This window comes from Lepisosteus platostomus, chromosome 17, assembly GCF_059453375.1.
Source record: "Lepisosteus platostomus isolate fLepPlt1 chromosome 17, fLepPlt1.hap1, whole genome shotgun sequence".
Classification (NCBI taxonomy): domain Eukaryota; kingdom Metazoa; phylum Chordata; class Actinopteri; order Semionotiformes; family Lepisosteidae; genus Lepisosteus; species Lepisosteus platostomus.
The window spans coordinates 26,008,533-26,028,673 of record NC_142627.1 but is presented as its reverse complement, the minus strand read 5'-3'; the positions used below and the strand labels follow the sequence as shown (position 1 = coordinate 26,028,673).

Sequence of the window (20,141 nt, the reverse complement as noted above, 5' to 3'; positions counted from 1 at the left end):
TTGCCCAAGTAACCACTACCCAGCATCCACATCTCAGTGTGGTCTTGTTTTTGTATTGTAACAACTGCACTCAGTTCTGTGTCGGCGGCGTGGGGATTGACAGACTGGAGACGACTGTAAAGGCTCACTGACAGTTTTATTGCCCCTCTCGTTACAGTGGGGTAAGCTAAACATGGAGCAGGGAGGGCAGAGAGAGAAAGTGCAGGCATCGCTGGATGCAGTGGAGGGATTCATTTTAGCTGATTGCTATTAGTTTGTGATCACTTGACTACTGTTGTTTTTTATTTGATCAATGTTATCTTAATTAATTAAAGCCAAAGCAATTAGTACTTTATCATATAAGGGAGGGCTACTTATGTAACTTATAACCATACACACTATGTACTGTAGTACATTATGCAACAGTATAGGGGTGGACAAATTTGGCTACTGGCAAAGGCTCTTTGTACCCTGTACCCAAATACCTGCAAATGTCAAGAGCCTACTGTATCTAGAAAAAAGATGTGGAATTCAAGTTACCAAGACCTTCAATCTTTCTTCATGATCACAGTAATGAGTACATGAGTACAGTGCTTGAGGCCTGGACTGCCTGTCAGCAGACTAGGTCCTCTCTAAAGTGTCTCCACAGATTAATGGAGTCACCTTGCAAATATAACAGCCTTGATGACTTATTGGCAACTTACTGTAGTTCTTGATATGCAAGAGCAGTCTGTCGTGGGTGTTCCAGACAAAAGAAGGCTTCTGCAAACCTTCTTACCTAAAAAAAGTGTATAATAAATTATTGTGCATCAATAATTTGCATAAATATAAGCGATAATAAAGCAATAATGCCATTTGCATTGGCCAGGTAAATATTTATGAGACATCTATACCTATCTGATCCACGCCCGCTTGGAGACTTAAGTTATAGGTTTCTAGCTTTGGTGATCCAGAGCCCAGGTGGGCTGGTGTATCCACACATTTTCATTCCAAATCAGGTCTTTATGACCTTAACCACCTTATTTTTTACTTAATTAAATTAATTTGAACAGCTTTTCCCAGCTCTTTAGGTGCCACCTTACTATTTACTTAATTAAACTAATTTGAACAGCTTCTCCCAGCTCTTTAGGTGCTGGTGCTACAGATACTCCAGCCCTCCAGGACCAGGACTACCCATCCCTGCAAAGCCAGCTCTGTGGCTGTGGTCAGAAAGGTACAGTATGCTTCAACACAGAAGTTACAATCGCATCCAGTGGACATTAGCAGCTGGTAGGACAACCAAGGCAACTTCTCTGGGCAGAGATAATGGCCGGCAATTTAATCATTTGCAATTTAATAATTGAATTCATTAATCAAACTGTATATATAAAAAAATATTTAACTTCAGAGAAGTTAGCACTATTATTAATGATTGGTTAATACTTACTCACTCTAAAATGAATATGTTGTTTAACACATTATGTTGCTAAATCCAGAAGCAATGGGAAGTTTACTATCTAACAACATTATGCACAGTTCTGAACATCAAGGCATTCCTATGTTTCATTTTGCAGCTGCGCAAGGGGTAGTAGAAGATGAACGGCAGGTCTTTCTTCTGTGCAACTCATCTCATTTTCCAAAATATCCCATTCTCCCAGCAGCATCTCCTCATCTGAGGCTGTGAACAGGGTGAGGGGGTGGAGTGAACCCATTTGCACTGCCAATGACTTTCAATAGGATTGAGATCTGGGGACTGTTTTGGCCAAAGAAAGCAGTGGACATCTGTCTCTTTAAGCCAAACATACACTACATGCCATTAAAAAAGACTTTTTTAACAAGGGGTTACCAGCGTTTTGGCTTAAGAGGAAGAGAAAGTGAAAGAAGAAGCAAGATGCAACTGCTGTTAGACGGCCTCTGCTGCCAGCTCAGTACTCACTCGGAGTGTGTGGTGCTCCTGCGCTAATAAGGCTGCTACATCCTCCTGCAAGGACACCACCTCCAGAAACTGCCCCCAGAGAGCCATGAGAAGGGAGCAGAGCTGGGCTAGGTTCATGTTTATCAACTCAGCCAGCTCATCGGGATTCTCAGCCTTCTGCTGCAAAAGATCACAAAGCATGAGGACAGCAGTCTAACTTCAGAGCTGCAAGAGTGTAACATCTTTCAAAGAGTCCACATATCCTTAAAATAAGTAGTCTAATCTGTAAGCACTTTAGGTACAAGCTCTTCCACAGTAATTTAAAACATTTTAATGAATGTTACTCAGTTTAGGTAACATCTTAGTTCTAATATAACGTCACATAATCATATTCCAGTGTCTCAGGACTCCTTACTAACCAACTCATTTATTTTCAAAGATACATTCATTTTTATTTGTTTGCATGACCATTCATGTCCTCTTTGCCCAAACAGCCTCCTTGCCCAGAGCAGCAAATCATCAGTTATAATACTCTGTATACCTCACAATTTTTAAATGGTAAGCAAAAAACACACAAGGACCAATACAAACCAGCCTAAACTGCAAGTGCATTCAAGTCCGTTTTGCAATACTGAATGTGACAACTCCATCACTTAAAGTCTCCCATATGATTTGATACTTTTTGATAATCAGTTATATCACATTTGACAATAATTTTATTATTAAACCATATTTTCTTACTTCAACTTTTAGTTTTCTTTTATCTGTACTAGGATTCCAATATAGTTCCTGAAAGAATAAATAAAATTTCTAACCCTCATCTGGGAAAAGTATTATAACAGCATAATGTAAATAATATTGTAATGTATGAAGAAAACTGTCGTGAATTTTCAGCTAACTTTACATATAACCAAATCCACCGCAGCCATCATACTATATAGTACGTCAGTTAAAAGACATAAGTAACCCTCCCTTATATGATAATTGAAATGCTAATTCATTGGCTCTAAGTTAATTAAAATAACACTGATGAACAAAAAGAAACAGTAATCACATACTTATAGCAATCTACTCAAATTTACTGTCAGTGAGCCTGTACAGTGGTCTCCAGCCTGTCACTCCCCATACCGCCGACACAGAACTGAGAGCAGTTGTTACAAAACAAAAACAAGATCACGCTGAGATATGGACGCAGGGCAGGGGGAAGAGAGGCTCACTCTCTTACGATCTCCATCTGGCATGCAGCTAATTTGAAAGCTGTGCTTACAACCTTCAGATAGGGTTCATCCTGCCCTGCTCCTTTTCCATACAGAAGCCCGTCAGCCAGACTAAATCGCCAATAAGCAAATTTGTGAATGTTAAATTTGCAGACATGGAGACTCTACTAGATTTGCTGGTAGTTGGATATTGTCATAAAACCAGCTGTATTATCAGCTTGCATTTTGATATCATCAAGACTTAAGCAGCACTTAGAAACATTAAAAGGAAGGTAATGAGCCACAGACTGCTGTGCAGGTTAACAAAAATCTAGCAGCCTTTTACAGAGATTCTCCATTCTTCTGTGCTTTTATAGAACTACTCCATTCTCACGTGCAGACATGTATGTCCTAATGAAAGGAGATACCTACCTTGACCTGATCACACAGTTCAGAAAGACGAGCTTCCACATCTAGTTTTTCTGAAAAATAAGCCAAAATACTAGTAGCGAACAAGCCAGTTGTCTGTATCAACGCAATTAAAAAACAAAATTTCAGATTTCAGATTGCTCTAATCTCTTGATTTTATACATCAAACCTTGAATTTTAGGAAACAAAACTGAATTTGTCAAACATAATACAATAAAGTTATATAGTACTGCTGTTGTCTTCTGAACTATTCTGTCAGAATGTCTGTTGAACTACACTGAAAATGTCAGTGAAACAAACCTGACACTTACTTGGTAGTAAAGCAGAAGATATACTTCTAAAATGTAATCTTAATTTTATCATGAAAGGCAGGTACATAAACCAGAAAACACATAGCAATTTGCTCAAATATCCATGTAGTTATAAAAAAACAATAATTCAAGATGAAATAAGGAAATAAAATCTTAAAACCCAGGCATAGTCATTAAACTACCAAAAGGTTCATTCAAACAAAAAATCACAATTTCAAATATTAATCAGGCAGCCATGGGATACCAATTAAAAAGCTGAAAGTAACATTAAAAATTGCTAATGAAAGTCAAACAGAAATTGCATGAGGAGAATAAAAAAACAGCTCAAAATAACTGACTGCAAAACCAACTCTATAGTAGGGGATGATTCACACAAGAGCTCCATTACAAAATTAAAAATTTAAACATACAGTAATAATAATGCTGATTACATGATGGAATAAAAGGATACACCTGTGACTATTGATTAACATAGTTTGATGTCCAAACTACATGGTGCAGTTCTGTTTGTTCAGGAAAAAATTATTAAAAGTGAGACGTGACGTGATGCAGAGCAGGTCAGGAACATACCTATGTAGACGGCTCTCTGGCTTCGGGGATAGGGTCTTCTGAGAACTCGCTCAAATAGGACTTGCATGCTGGGCTTGGCTAGTTACAGGATTGCACATATAGGCACGTTTATTTTTCTTTCCCTTTTTCCGGATTAACGCTAATCCTCACACTTACATAGATTAGCCACTAAGCAGCGACAAACCAAAGCATGTGGGGTAAATCGAGTGTAAACTCCCCGACACATGGATGTTAATGGGAAGCAGCAGTCTCGTCAACCTCCTTATTAAGCCCAGACAGAGACTCTAGAGAGCTGCAGCAAATCGCTAAATCACAAGATAAAACTACAAAAATGCAACGCATTCCAGCTGTAGGAACAATGTGTTAGTCTAGTGTCGTTTAATGGAAGTGAGTATTTGCTTCTTGTGACTATCAGGGAATGTGAATGCCTAGGAACTCCCATAGTTGCTAGAGAATAGGGGTTAACTGTTAGTAAGATTAGTACACAGCAAAAGCTAATGCATATTTAGCACCAAACACAAACATGAGAAAAACTAGAAAAAGTAATACAATAAAAAAATGAAAAAGAAATACTGAGGTGACTGGGAGAGAATAAAAATTAAAAAAGCACTTACAAAATTTGATTTTTATGTTCTATCCACAAACTTTAAAAAAGTACTTTATTGCTTAAGGTTTAAATATCACTTCAAAGGTATCTCTAACGATCTGTTTTGTCTAATTGTTTATATTATAAGTAAAGGTAAAACAAAACTTCTGAAATAATAAAACAGTTTTTCTCAAACAAAAGGAGTCAGCTTTTTCAGGAAACTCACACATTATCATTAAACTCATATTTGAACTATTAATATCTGCAGCATAGTGCAATTCAGCATGCAGGAGAATTTAATCTTGAGCATCATAACACACACAAATTGTGTGCTATTCGTTAAAAGTTACATCACAAAATCACAAAACGTCATTTATGACACATTAAATTAAATGATCGATTTTCAATTCTATTTAACTACAGAATCCAGCTCAATTATTTGAGACAAAGTGCCAAGTGTGGTTCAAACGGCTTCACTGGCTGTGCCTGTGACTTACAGCCCCTGCTTCACAGAAGCCTACCTAGTTCCATTCTGTGTGAAGAGGGGAGGTCCTTTGTCACCATCGTGAAGTAGTTGAAAAGCCCCTGATACGCAAGCAGCAAACTAGCACAGAGGCTATAATGGAAACTGTAGGCATGCTGCAGGCAGTTCTCCGACACCACAAATGTGCTGCCCTGAAAGAAAATGCACAGCTGTGAAAGCTTGGCAAACACAAACACATGGAAGATCCTAGTAGTCTTTCTAGCTTCCAGGAGAATTTTTGCACTGCTTAAGAAATTAAACCATCTCAGCCCAATCTGAAGTAAACTTTTATCTTAAATTATCTTCTCTGTAATCTCTTGCACTAAACACATATACATACAGTATATATATGAAAATATACGACTTTATTTCTCTTCTCTACGTATCTTACTCATTATGATCTCGGTGAGTAGATCTTTGTAACTTATCCAGCTCTGAGTATTTCGCTGGAGGGGATCTTTAGAGACTGCCAGATAGCACATGGATCTGGAGATGGCTAACAGGAAAGTTCCAGTGACAATCTTGTATGTGCTCAAATAAAGGATACAATAAAACAATAAGAAGTGCTTCATGAAACATTCATTTGTTTAGTTTATTTACCTGCATTGGTAAGCTGCTGTTACTGGTATTGTTTATGAATGCACCAAGATTAGCAGCCAACTAGCAAAATTTGACATAATGTGTGGATTTCACAACATTTCACAAATTCACAAGGACGTAATAGGGAGGAATAAGCTGATCCTCACTACAAGTAAAGGCCACATGACCAGTAAAACAGCAAACATCCGTCATGATTTATGATTCTCTGTTCTTGTGAACTTCCATCTCAATCTGAAGCTTAGTTTTGCTAGGCTTATAACAGCACAAACATGTGTCTAGAATCATGAACTCATCAGCGATACTTAAAGTACTGTCCCTGTTCCATCATTAACTCATCTCTGGCTAAAGCTATTGCTTCATGGGCTTTGGCTCATGTCACTAGTTTTAATTTTAAAGCCTAGAAAGCGACTACCTCATCCTTCTGTAATTAATATGATTTCAAGAGGCTAACAAAAGGACGTCAAAATCATTGCATCCACACACAAAATCAGCACCAAATAACTACAAATGTTCAAGGAGATCTCACCCACTTCAGTCTTACAGTGTTTTCCAAAGGATGAGTCTGTGCTTTTAATAGAGAGCAAGAAGAATGCAGTATACTACTGCCATACTTCTTTCCAGAAAACATTATAATTGTACTACACTAAAAGCCACAACCTTTCTGTTCTTTATAGAGAGAGCAGTAGACCAGAAACTCATGGATTATGAAAAATGTTTCTTTCATTCAGAATTTCATGCAGAATTTTATAAAGACACACACAGTCAAAGAAATTACATACCACTTCTAAACAATAATTATTAGCATTCTCATGATTTTTTCATAGCAGTATTGTTGCCACTGTTGTATTATTAAAGGAGGAGGAGCTCTGCATCACCAACCAAAAGCTTGCTGTAGTCAGCTTGACATAATTTAGTGAATTACTGGATCTAAATGTAGGACAGCACTGCTGAAGTGTCTTGAATGCAGGCATTAATTTGCATATTTATAAATTACTCACAGCTAAGCTTCAGGATGCAAAATCATACACAAGAACACAAATTAATTGAGACAGTTGATACACATGTTGATAATATTTTTAGTTCCTTGCAGAAGTTATCTTAGGACATCTGAAATGCAGAAGTAATGAAATAATTTTTCTCACATCTGAAGAGAGTTGCTTCACATAACCGCAACCAAAAACAACGCTCTCGAGAGTGGGGATCACAGAGTCCTTATTCTGAGCCGGGGCATTTCTGTTCAGCCAAGTGTTCTTTACTGGGCGAGGAAAGCTACAAACAATCACAAAAACAATATAAGAAGGACAGATACACTGAAATATTCCTCAGAGTTACAGAGAGGGATCTGAGCTATTCTCAAGCTCTTGTCTCAGTCTCCATATTCCATATTGTGTCATGAATCAGTTTTAAACTGGAACTCATTTCTTTCACAATGCCTATTTGTACCTCACTTGTGAAAGTTTCCACAGGCAGAAAAACAGAAATTATTTAAACATTGATAAATTAATACATTAATGCAGTACTTCTCAAAAGAATTTCCATTTGCAAAATTTCATTCTCTGGTTGATATAGCACTAATGGGAACAAAAAACAGCTTTTGCTTAACTGACCTACCACAGATCAGTCATTTTCAGATTTTCTTGCAATTGGACTAGTTTAAGTCTTTAAACTCTAAAAAGTAAAAAGGCTATAATATCATTTGCCAGTAAATGCTCTTTTCATAATCCATAATTTGTCCTTTCAGTTCAGTGTCTTAATCCCTGAAAACCCTGAAAACCCTCACGCCAAATCAGGAAAGATAAAGACCCACACATCCTCTGAAACATGCTCATCAGACCAACAGCCACTCATTCACACTGCAAACCCCACAGTGCAGCTGAAAGACAACGCTGGCCTGCTGGAGCTCACTCAGATAAATGTGTGCCACTGCTTAGGGAATCCCGGGCGCAACTGGATAGCAACACAGACCAGGATTCAAACAATGATGTCCAGGTTTCAGCAATCAGTGGTCTTCAAAGACTATTGTACTGCCTGAAGCACCCTGGAACTCTGCTCATCTAAATAAAATATTGTTATAATACTCTGTGCATGTGGCTCGCCCCCTCACACACCTTATCAGCGGCTGATGTAGTGCAACCAGGGAGCCATGAACAGCCACTGATATGACAGAGAGATGAAAGTAGTCAAACATAACATTGACATGCTGGTGGACTCCTCTGTGTAGACTAAAGTGCAATTTCAATGTGCGGCTGCTGATCATCTGTAAAGATGTCAAGTCTTCTGGCCTGAAAGACAGAATTTGAAACAATGCTAGGAAAGTTCACATAAACTCATTAATAGTTATGTCTGACCCAACAGCATTTGAGACACTCATGCTTATAGAAAACTAAAAAAAGATAAGAGATGAGGATCACCTCAACATATTAAACAATTTAATATAAAATTGTCATTTAGCACAGCAAAAGACCAGTACTTCCAATAGATTAAATATGAATAATTTGTTTGTAAATGTTGGAACAGCATTAATAATTTAATATCAAATGCCTCATTCTTGCATACAGAAAAATCAATACTCACGAATAATCACCATCTGTGAAATGCAGATCTAAAGTCAGCTGAAAATCCATTTCATTTAATGATTCTTCAATCTAAAAAATAACAAGTTGTGTGAAGAACAAAAAAATTGCAATTCTTATTTAAATTCCCTATAAAAATGAAAAGCCTGTTTGTGAAAAAAAGTTACAAACAGATCTCTTTTTGGTAGGGAAAAACTGATGTTATGAAAAACATGAAAAAACATGAGTACTGCTTTACAAACCAAAACTTTTAAGCATGTCATCACTCTTCTTATGTGACATAGGAAATCTATTGCTCAAAAAGAAATCCTATAAAATAAATATACAATTAGAAATTTTCACTTACAACAACACATAAATGTCCACTGCCACTTATACATGGAGTTGGCCTTACCTTCTTTTCATCAAGCAGCAACTTGACTTTGAATATCAAGACATCGTTCACAACAATTTCCTCATTCTTGTAGAGAATCTGAAATGTTTTACTGCAGACAACCCCATCATGGACAGAGGCTGGGAATGCAAGATCCGATCCTAAAGGAGAGATGACAGACATCACTGTATTTCTGCTTTGCTCCCTAAAAACAACACCGTTGCAGGACATTCCTGCAACTTTTTTACTTTTAAAATTGTTAGCATTATTAATCCATTTGTCCGATGCTTTAATCTTAAGAAATTTACAATTGTATATATTCAGATGGCCGGTTATTCTACTGGAGTAACCAAAGTGAAATATCTTAAAGAGCATAAAAGCAGTGAATCTCCCAGGAACTGAATCCAGACAACAAGCTAATATTTGCGTTCTGTTAATCATATGTATATTTCTGAAGGGCAAGCAGCTAGTAAGGATTTGAATAACGAGATTCCTGTAAGCTTTGAAGACAAAACTTTGAATAAAAAATACTAAACTTGTAAAACTATAAGAAAACATGTGGTATGCAAGTGCAAAAAAAGGAAAGCTGTTATTCTGGACTAAAAGCTTGATGTTCTAAAACAATATAAGAGAAACCGAAGAATGTATGATATAATTCACACTACTGGGTTTAACATTGTGCATTGTTAAATACATTTCTTGTGAAAAACTATATGAGCATTTACGAACTATTCATCACTTAAGAGATGTAAATGCAGATGCTCATTATGCTTTGTTTTATCTATCTTTTCCCTGTTTTCTGTTTAAAATTACCACAAAAACACATTACACCAAATAAGACACACGTTCAAAGTAATTATATGACCAATAACTAAGTCACAAAGGCCTAAATTCCTGTTGAAAGACAGGATTTATAACACTAAGAGAACACAAACATGCAAGGAGTACCAAATATCATAATTTAATAAGATACAATGTTTCACATTGAAGTTTCCGCTATTAAACCAGACTCCCACATGCTCAAAGACATGTGACACCACAGAGCAGTTTCACATTCAAGCATGTCTCCTCCACTCCCTCTTTTAGGCCTTTTGTAACAGCAGTGTTACAGCTGGTTACCTTGTGTTACACTTGAAAATCAGTAAAACAGAGCACACTTGTCAAAACTGTTAGAAACAGTGAAAAACAAAAACAATCTCATTATGCACAAACTGATATGAGAATATGAGAACTGGACAATTCTATTTCTTCAATAGCAATCCTTTTCCAAGTAACAATTATTCACAGTATATTGTAGTCACTTAGAAGATTCAACTGGTCTTAATAAAAAAGTGTTTTGGTTAAATCAGTGCATTCCAATGTGAAATTTATTTTTATTCATACCACTTTTTCTTTTTAGATACTCCACATGTAAATGCTTTTAGAAGAATTTGATATTAATGACAAGCTCTGTGATTCAAATTCCTGTTTTGTGATTTAACAAGTAACACAAACTGAAGCTTGGTTGAAGACACATTTCTCTTTAAAAGGTCAGGAAATCCTGCACATAATTTTTAATAAGCAAAATGCTTTCTTCTGCAGTCCTATGGATTGTATTCAGCAGAAAGGACCTTTTTCATCATATGATACAAATGCTCACATGTTAGAAAAGGATTAAATATTTAATCATAATGAGAAAAAACATGCACATTTAATAAATACTGTTTAACAGACCATTGAAGTAATCCATAAAGATTCTTCTGTGATCATAACTAAAACAAAATTATGATAGGGGAAAAATTAAATTAAAATAAAAGCCAAAAGCTGTGTGTGAAACACCCCAACCTTCATCAAGGTGGCTCCAGGGATCAGTGCACATAAAAACCCACAAAGAACAATGCTGTACACTGCAGAAGATTTTACTTGAGTTTGTGCACGACCTTAAAAAGATACCAAAACAGTCTCCTCAGGCTGCTACCAAACACCCAACCAACAACTTTATATCCCTGACATTCCACTACTTAGACCCCATGTGAGAATGTGGAGAATTAGCCACCACCAAAAATATCGTGATTTATCACTTAGTGTATCCAAGTACAGAGGACATGTTGGTTGTTATTAGTCCATTCAAAGACCAATATGACCCACTGTCAGTGCAAGAAAGTTTGATGGGAGTGTTACTTAAGGTTTCTCGATCTTTTTACTGTGCTTAAAAAATAGAAATCAAGTACTCTTAAAAAAATAATGTGTACGAGTCACTGTTTTACTACAGGTGTAAATCGGAATACTTCTGCTTCAAATGATATCTTGACTAGAGTCTACTGCACAAGAAGTTCCTGAAGAGACATGTGTTAATGGCCTACCCACTGAAATTCAGCTGGTGAAGGCAAGTCTAACTCTTCTCCCTGATCTGTTAGGTAGTGGAGCTGGTGATGCTGCTCTTCAGTGGTGGTGGATGAAGTGAGTCACTAAAGCACAAAGCCCTTTGGGATCCCCTGGGAAAAGCACTATTCAAATGCCAGACTGTAGAAGGCAGGAGTGAAGGTGGGGCTGCTGACCTGCAGTGCGCAGAAGGCTCATTTCCAGCTTGTGAGGGACCCGGGGCGGCACCTTCAGGTTGGCGCGGATCTGGTAAAACCTGCAGAGACACATCATTTAGCTGGAGAGTTGTTTTAACAAAGCTGCCTGAAAAAAAAGCTTAAAGCAGCAACTTAAATATTTGCACTGACTCTTCAATAATCCGATACAGAGATAAACGTTTTCCATTCCTGAAGAAATGTAGCCTTTTGGTTTTGCTTTCTCATAGCATGTAAAACAATTTCTTGAATTGAGCTGATTTGATCATAATAGAGAAACAATTAGTAATTTTGGAGTTGTCAATAAAATAATAATGTCATCTTTTACAACAAGTATCAATGCACCTTAAGTCAGAGTGCTTGAAAGGGTTGAGTCTGTAGTTTCAATGCACAAGGCTCTATTATAACTCTCCACCAACAGCCTGCTGTAACACAGCAGGCATTCACGAAGATCATACACAGACACACAAATAGCACACAACATTAATTCTAACAAGAGATGTAGGCCAACTAAAATACATCCTGCCTTGTTTCCAAAGTAATCCAAGTCCCAAATGAATATACAATACCTGCAGCCCTGCCCCCTGCTCCCTCCAACCTCACACACCGGACAATGCAACAGTTCATTCATGGGCCAGACAACCTATTGCTCAGTTAGAGCAATTAAAACTGGCGTAAACTGTAACAAGTGTGTGGATGTCAGAATCGGGAAGAACACTGATCTCTTCAGTTTCCGGCCTCTGTCCTGGGCTGGAATGTAGATGGATTTAGTCCACTGTGGTGAAGTTCTGCAGCTGGCTGTAAAAGCTGAAGTGTTGCACGTTGCCAATTAAAACCAACACTGTCTTTAAACATCAATTTCCCCAGCAACAATGTGAACATCTTTTCAGTCTGTGAAGAACAATAATTTAGTTCTCTGCAGGATTATCTTGCAACATAGAGATGTCGACACATACTGTGTGGTCTTGTGCAATATCTAAAATGTATTTGATAACCATTTGCAGACTTGCTGGAAAGGAAGATGCCTGCCAGCATCACTAGCATAACTTCAGCAGTTCCCTCTAGTCTCCACTGTATGATCTAATACAGTGGTTCTCAAACTGTGGTACGCGTACCAGCAGTGGTACGCGGAGCGCCGCCAGCTGGTACGCCATATGATCCATAGAACTGTGTTGTGTGCGCTGAAAAATCGGGATGGTTTTCATATTTTCTATTTTAATACACGTCGAATACGCAGCCTACGTACTGCGCGCTAATACTTCAGTGGACACAAGAGATACTCTGTAATTCTATACCACTCTTTAGGAATGCGTGCTACGGACGAAGTGACCAATTGTATTTTTTTTTAAAACTATCTCCAGCAAATAGGGAGGTAGGAGAATGTGCGTGATTTTGGAACAATGCCAATGTTGTAAACACAGGAATGCATAGAAATACGTGCTACTAACGCTTGTAATCTTGTGAGCACAGGAAAGCGTGATAGATAACAGAAAAATATTTAAGAACTGTTCTAAGTTAATTTGAGAAAAATACACAGAGCGTCTCTGCGTTTCGCTCCCATGCGCATGAAATAAAAACTTAAAATAAATAGGGTAATAAAAACGGAAACAGGGAAAAATGCAAGCTTGCGGATTGCTAAAGCAGGTAAGCTCCACACTATTTTTGAAGAACCTTATTTACCGTTGGCAAAAGAGCTGACACCTACTGTATTATGTGTGGAGAAAAAGCTGCTAAACAGCTCGACCTGCTGCCCCCCTGAAAGACACAGTCATTCATAGAATTATTGAAATGATATCAAAAGTACGCTGATAGAGCGCGTTAAGATGAGCAGATTTTTTTCACTGCAATTAGCTGAGTCTGTAGTCAATTTGGCCAATTCACTCGTTTACGTTAGATACGAGTTTGAGGGTACGTCCCATGAGGACTTTCTGTTATGTAAGCCGCTACCAACAGGAACTACAGGAGAGCACATATTTCAGCTCCTGAATTAATTTATCGAAGAGAATGGCATCGACTGGATAAAATGTGTCAGAGTTTGTACAGGTGGTGCTAGAGCGATGACAAGCCGACATAGCGGTGTAGTTGCGCGAATTAAAGAGGTTGCACCAGAAATTAATGGACGCATTGTAACATTCACCACGAGAGCTTTGCCATCAAGAAAATGCCTGACGATTTAAAATCTGTTAGACTCTGTTGTGAATTGTATCAAGGCTCGAAAAATGAATTTACATCTGCTTTGCTCGACTAAACAGGCTCACCCCTCTAACTGAAATGGTGCTTTTTTATTATTTTTATTTGTTGTTGTTACTGTTTTTTTCTGTAAAACGCTTTGAGAAGCCACATTTAAAGGCGCTATATCAAAGTTTATTATTATAATATTTATTATATGTATGTGTGTGCACGCACACTCATGTTGGTCATTGAGAATTTCTGGGGTTCCTATGAGATGATGACTTAGGTAGGTGGTACTTGGATGCTTTGTTTGGATTAGGGGTGGTACTTGGTCCAAAAAGTTTGAGAACCACTGATCTAATAAATCTTCACCTCTACACAGCCTAAACCTCCAACAGCTCTGAATGAACAGAAAGTAAAGGCTACATCTAGGGATTAATAAGAAGTTTAGAGAAGTATACAAGAATAATCATATTTACTGTTGCAGTAATTCTATTAAAAGCAGTTTCACACAGTCTAAACTGAACTCACAGATACAAATACGCTGGGTGCAGCACTTTTCACCAGGGCGCCGTAATCACTCTTTTCCACAACTATCTTAATGTGTTGAATATTCTTTGATTGATGACACAAACTACAATAAATTAAATTTTATTTAGGATATTTTTATAGCATGCGTAGGCTGCAAAGGAACAAGTAAAGAAGTATTTCATGCTGAAAAGAAAAGAAGGCTCCACAGCTGAAACATTGTGCTTCTATTTTTCTCATTTCAGCATGGAATAAACCTTTACTTGTTCCTTCGCAGTTTTAAGTCAATGTATTTACACAGACACAGTAGAACCTTGTTTATCTGCTGGACTCAAGGGCAGGATCACATTAGCACAACTTGTCCCTGGAGACAATGGCATATCAGAATAATTTTAAATAGTCAGGCACTTCCTGCTGAAGCTAATATTAAACACAACCATTGCAATAGTCTATGTTTTAAATGTAATGTTGAAAATCCAGCATCATTCATTAAAGTGTAGATGAAGTAGAATTCTGCACCAGAAAGGTGTTAATTTAAGACCGACAAGTTTCAACGAACACTGCAAACATTATTCACCTGAATACTTTAACCCAGATTCAAATCCATGTGGAATTTTAAAAGTGAATACAATCATTAGAGTAACAGCAGGAAGATAGTAGCTGGAGGCAAGTTGTTAAATTTCTTCAAGCTTTACTAGGGGTGTGTGAAAAGCAAACAAGCAGGGATTCAGCAACGCTAAGAGGATCACCTGTCTTTTCACAGCATTTGCAGCAGAGCAATGACAAAGTAGCATTACAATGCTAATGAACAGCAGTCTCACCCATCTCTTATCTAGCAATACTTCCTTTTGTTTCCCTATAAAAGTAACATAAAAGCAGATTGTGACTGCAGATACAGCCAGCATGCCAGTGAAAAAGATACACAACACAGGATGAAAGACTTTAAGGAGGAACCTACAGCGGCTACGCAAGAAAGAACAAACAAATGAACAAGCTGTGAAGCCCTCTTCAGGTGTGAGGCATTAAGGATTTATTGTTCTTACAGCAGCATGGGTTTTGGCTCAGTAAAGCAATTATACCAGCCAAACACCCTACAAAGAGCAGTGCACTGAGCTAACCTGCTGTACAAGATCTGTTCTCAGTGTGTACTGACTCAACTAGTCTCAGCCAGGCTACAAAAACCTAGTTAGTGCTAGGAGAAAACAAAGCAAAAATATTTTTACAGTGCATATTGATTTCAATGTTTTTAAACAAATGCATCTACAGGCGCTTCTTGTTCACAGCAGGTAAAGTGTGTTATTTCCGAGAAGTGAAACGTTTTAGAAGCTCAGACCCCTCCTCCCAGGACAGCCGTGTGTCAGTCAGCAAGCAGCCCTTGGCATAATCCCATGCGCCCTGCCTCCAGCCCCACAGCAGGAGGCATCCGACAGCTCAGGAAATGAGTCTCCACCCCAGCACCACAATGGAAACTGAGGATCAGTGCACGAGAAATGAGAAACGAGAAGGTGAGAAAAAAGTGGGAAAGAACCAAATACTCCAATTCAGACAGTGCCATATCTGGCATTTTTATTTTGTACATAAGTACCAGTCAATGCAGCAAGTTGCTATACAGTGCATTTGGCCTCTGATTCTTTTAATACCAGCAGGACTAAAATGTGTGTATACTCTACGGAAATTCTGACACAAAATCTCCATCTCTTTGGTTGTGAATAAGGAAGCTCGAAGAAGAAGTGCTCAATTTGTGGGGATGATGCAACTCTGGGTGATTGAAAGGAGCATTGCACGGTTTCTTAAATTTACAAGATTAAATCATTTACACATCTTTTTTTTTTCTTGTATCAGCAACAGTACCCATTATGAATGCTGGCCAAAGCACACTGCAGACACTACTGAGGTAGCAGTTAATGAAAGTTGGTTTGAAAATGTGCCAACACTCTATTTGCACTGTGTGCATGCATTAAAATCATGCAGGTTCTCCTCCAGACTGCGTTTTTACATTTTTCCAGAGTTTACTGTTTTTTCTTACCAAGTAAACGTACTACAACTAATTCCCTATCTGGAGTGTATTCAAACTGCAAGTATACAAAGCCTGGCAGCTGGTTTTGTCTTTCAATCAGTACAAAAGCAATCAGCATTTTAGTTTTCCTCAGTAAACATTGTAGTGGCTCAATCTATCCCCCATTTGTCCATGCACTTATGTAAAACTAGCATGTTACAGAATCTCAGGCATCATTGGGGCACAAATTGCAAACACACCCACCCCTACATTTTCAAGGAAACAATGGAGGAAGTGCTGAGCACATAGTTTCACAAGGACAATATGGTTGTTCCTGAACAAGACAGTCCACATTACTGTGCACACAGTCTTGGCTTTGCTTGTGCACAAAGGCACACATCTTGAACAGCAGTTTTGTGCTCAAAACCAAGATAAAACATGCTGTAGTTTGCAGATCTCACAACTGTGCTTCTTGTGCAGATTGGTAATTCTGTCTCTCCTCACAATGCACACTATTTCTCAGTTAGCTTCAACTTTCTTTTGGGTTAAGAGAACCAGATTATAATCCTTTTAAAGTATAGTCTAAAAGCTTCAGTATTCCAACTTTAACGAAATGACCAGGAAACCTTCTGACACTTCTACAACCAACACGGAGATGGAATGAGCTCCTGCACACTGAGGCTCTGGCAAGTCTCCTCATTCATACAAGCACTGGAGATTTCAGCCTGCTTTCATTCATGGTTTTATACTTCAAATTGCAAAGGTTTAAAAATCCTACAAAATAACCTAAAACCTCAAAAGGAAGAATGTTAAGTAGAAATGATGGCATCACACATGCCTCAGCTTGTTTTATGTGCAGAACAGGGAGATGAAGGAACACTGGAGGTTGTGAGCAATCCTGCACTGCTGCTGTAACCTGCGGTCACAGCCTGGGAGTCGTGCAGCCTGATGACTGTCAGCCACCTCCAGACACAAGAGGCACATTGTAGTCCTTGATTTGGACACAGTTCCCAAATGTTATTGGTGAATCAAGTATTCAGTTTAGCATCCAAACCACAAGCCAACAGCATCTGTATTAATCACTGGGTAAAGATTATAACTGTTTATTCCCTCTGATGGAAAGAACCAATTAAGATGATAAATCATTGTTCTTTAATACTGTCTGTAGTGTGCACACTGCTTCTGTCTTTTCACACATTGTAATTTAAAACACAAGCTACAGAACAACACAATAGTAAAACCACCCATTCCTGCATGTCTAAGCACAGAAACCAGCAGACCTAACGTTAACTACTTAAATATCTGCTTGGGCCTGGGGTGGAGCTGCTGGCTGCACTTCACTGGGGAATGATGTTGGCCATCCTGTATGTACGGCTCTTTGAAATCCTTTGGGACTAAAAGCACTATACTGTATATATCCAATAAATTATAGATATTATTGTGTTTGCATCAGTTCTCTGTCATCTCCTATTAAAAACAATCAACAGTAAATTATATAAGTCTTTTCCTGAATTGTACAAAGCAGAGCAGCTTAAACAAAGTTTGTAAGTTTATATTCAACACCGTGTACTGGCACACTTTCAGCATACTGATCACACAAAGCAGACCCTGAATTTCTTTCCAGGGGGCACAATACTTTCAAATAAACTGGTGCAGACAGGAATATTTGGAGTTGCAATTGCATGCCTAAGAAATGAAGAAATCCTAATTCAGAATTAGACAGTTAAACATTGTACAGCACCATCCCTCTTTACAGTACTGTACATATACTGCAATAGTAGACAGCACTACAGCATCTGAAAAACCTTTTCTTGGTTTTCACAGAAGACTGATTCAACAACAGATTTGAATTTCCTGTGCAATCTACACATTATGAACAAGGAAATAAAAAACGAAAGCATGTCTCTTATTAGCAATGGGACTATATTATTGACAAAACCATGACATTTCATTCACTAAACCTTGTCTGTGATCTATGAGTACAACATCACTAATCAACAGGCAGCAAGCCAACTGATACTTGCTAACAGCAGTGAAAAGAGGATTATTTCACTCACATCACAGCATGTTTCACTACCTCTTCATAATAGCACAGTTGTGAAACTACTTTAAGGAACATGTACATTTACAGAACCAAACCACATGATAACTCTGGAAAATAATTTTCAGAAGCCTCTCACAAAACACATGCAGTTACTGTATGACATGAAGTAGCTTACTCCATGAATTGAGTTTGGTGTGCTACCTATTTGAAGAAATATTGAATACAGAGGCACAGTTGTTAGCATTACTAACTGGGGTCCTGGGTTCAATTTCAGTCTTAATGTACTATCTGTCTGTAGTTCTCCCCATGTTTGTGTGGGTTTTCCCTGGGTGCTCTGGTTTCCTCTCACAGTCCGAAGACACACTGGCAGGTTAACTGGCTTCTGGGAAAACTGGCCCTGCTCTGAGTGTGTGACTTTCTGTCTGTGAGTGTGTCTGTGAGCTCTGTGATAGACTGGGTCAGGACACTGCCTTGTGCCCCTGACCTGGGAGGAACAGTTAGAAAATGGTTGGATGCATTACAGAAAAAAATGTACAACAAACACTTAATACATTACATAGTTTCTGCATGTTGATTTGATTAATTTAATTTAAACACAATTATAAGCATGTGTCAGGCTTCTTCCATGCTGGCCAAGATGAAATAAGTTACATTACGGTTCCCAGAGCAATCTCCTGTAAGGTGCCATCTAAGTTAGTTTTACTGATATCAGGTGTCTACAGCCCCTGAAACCCAGCACACCCACTCTGCCACACACTAATCCATCACGTAATCCATAACACTAATCCACAGCGATAGAGAGGTGCAGGGGAACTCCATTCTTACAGGAATTATTCCCCACACTTAAATAGGCAAATACAACTTCCTTTTAGATACTTGAGATCTCATGAGAATGATAAACCAACTCATTTTACCATGTAATTCATCCCTCTGTATCAGACCGAATGCAAATACCCAAATTCAATTAGCAGGCTATTTTCAAATAGCTATCGGCTATCAAAACGGACTCACAGAAACGAGGGTCACAGAACTTTAGCTTAACACGTCAGCTGAAAGAAAGTAGATGAGGTGCTTCAGTTCTCTCAGGGCACCCAGTGAGACAGGAAGAGGAGTGCTGAGCCACAACTTTCCCTGTACAAGTCTTAACCGCTGGAGAAAGGGAGTGCAGTAGCAAAAGGATGGCCAGCAGGGGCCACCGGTGAGCCTACAAACAACTGCAGAAATGGTTAGTAAATGTTAATCTCATAGTAAATGTTAAATGTAATTGCATTGAAAGTTTCCGTTTCTACATTGGGCTTTGCATAAAGGTGTGGTTGTTCTTATTGTACATCAGCAGAGCTCTTCAGAGTAACTGCAGCCTCCACACCTTGCCAAGCCAGGCTGTTTCAGGGATCTTCCATGTGCTACATACAGTGTACACAACAATTAAGAGCAATGAAAATGGAAGAATAACACCTAACAAAGCAATAAAGGTAAAAGGTAAAACTTAATAAGAAGTAAATGCAAAAGCTATTTTACCATGTAATTCATTTTGCAGATGGTTATTTGAGTACCATTTTTAAATGTTTCCATTAACACCCATTATAAGATTTACTTGTGTAAACTTATTTTTGGCATTACACAATTTAACATTAAAACTATTCTAAGCCATGCTAGATATAATTGTTGCCTGAGGAAGACCATGATGAGATGAAATATCTTGCCTCTACAATGATGTGTAATTCTGTTATTAGTTGATATACTTAGCATTTCATATTTTCTGTGTTTTACCCAAGAGGATTGGGAAAATTTGACTGGGAAACTGTCACTCCT

The 20,141-nt window shown here is 38.1% G+C and overlaps 1 protein-coding gene across 6 annotated transcripts in view; it reads right to left on the bottom strand.

The window, feature by feature from the left end:
• Positions 1–20,141, bottom strand: part of fam135a (family with sequence similarity 135 member A) — a 43,591-nt gene that overhangs the window by 8,851 nt on the left and 14,599 nt on the right. For 3 of the 6 annotated variants that reach the window (XM_088610597.1, XM_088610595.1, XM_088610596.1), the window contains exons 4-13: positions 11,572–11,651; positions 9,056–9,195; positions 8,663–8,733; positions 8,197–8,370; positions 7,231–7,357; positions 5,487–5,640; positions 4,380–4,457; positions 3,502–3,551; positions 1,895–2,053; positions 684–757 (exon numbers count right to left, since the gene is read on the bottom strand). In XM_088610597.1, the coding sequence (XP_088466723.1) occupies positions 684–757; positions 1,895–2,053; positions 3,502–3,551; positions 4,380–4,457; positions 5,487–5,640; positions 7,231–7,357; positions 8,197–8,370; positions 8,663–8,733; positions 9,056–9,195; positions 11,572–11,651 (1,107 nt within the window). The remainder of the gene's footprint in view (positions 1–683; positions 758–1,894; positions 2,054–3,501; positions 3,552–4,379; positions 4,458–5,486; positions 5,641–7,230; positions 7,358–8,196; positions 8,371–8,662; positions 8,734–9,055; positions 9,196–11,571; positions 11,652–20,141) is intronic. The other 3 variants (XM_088610598.1, XM_088610600.1, XM_088610599.1) reach the window with 3 other exon arrangements.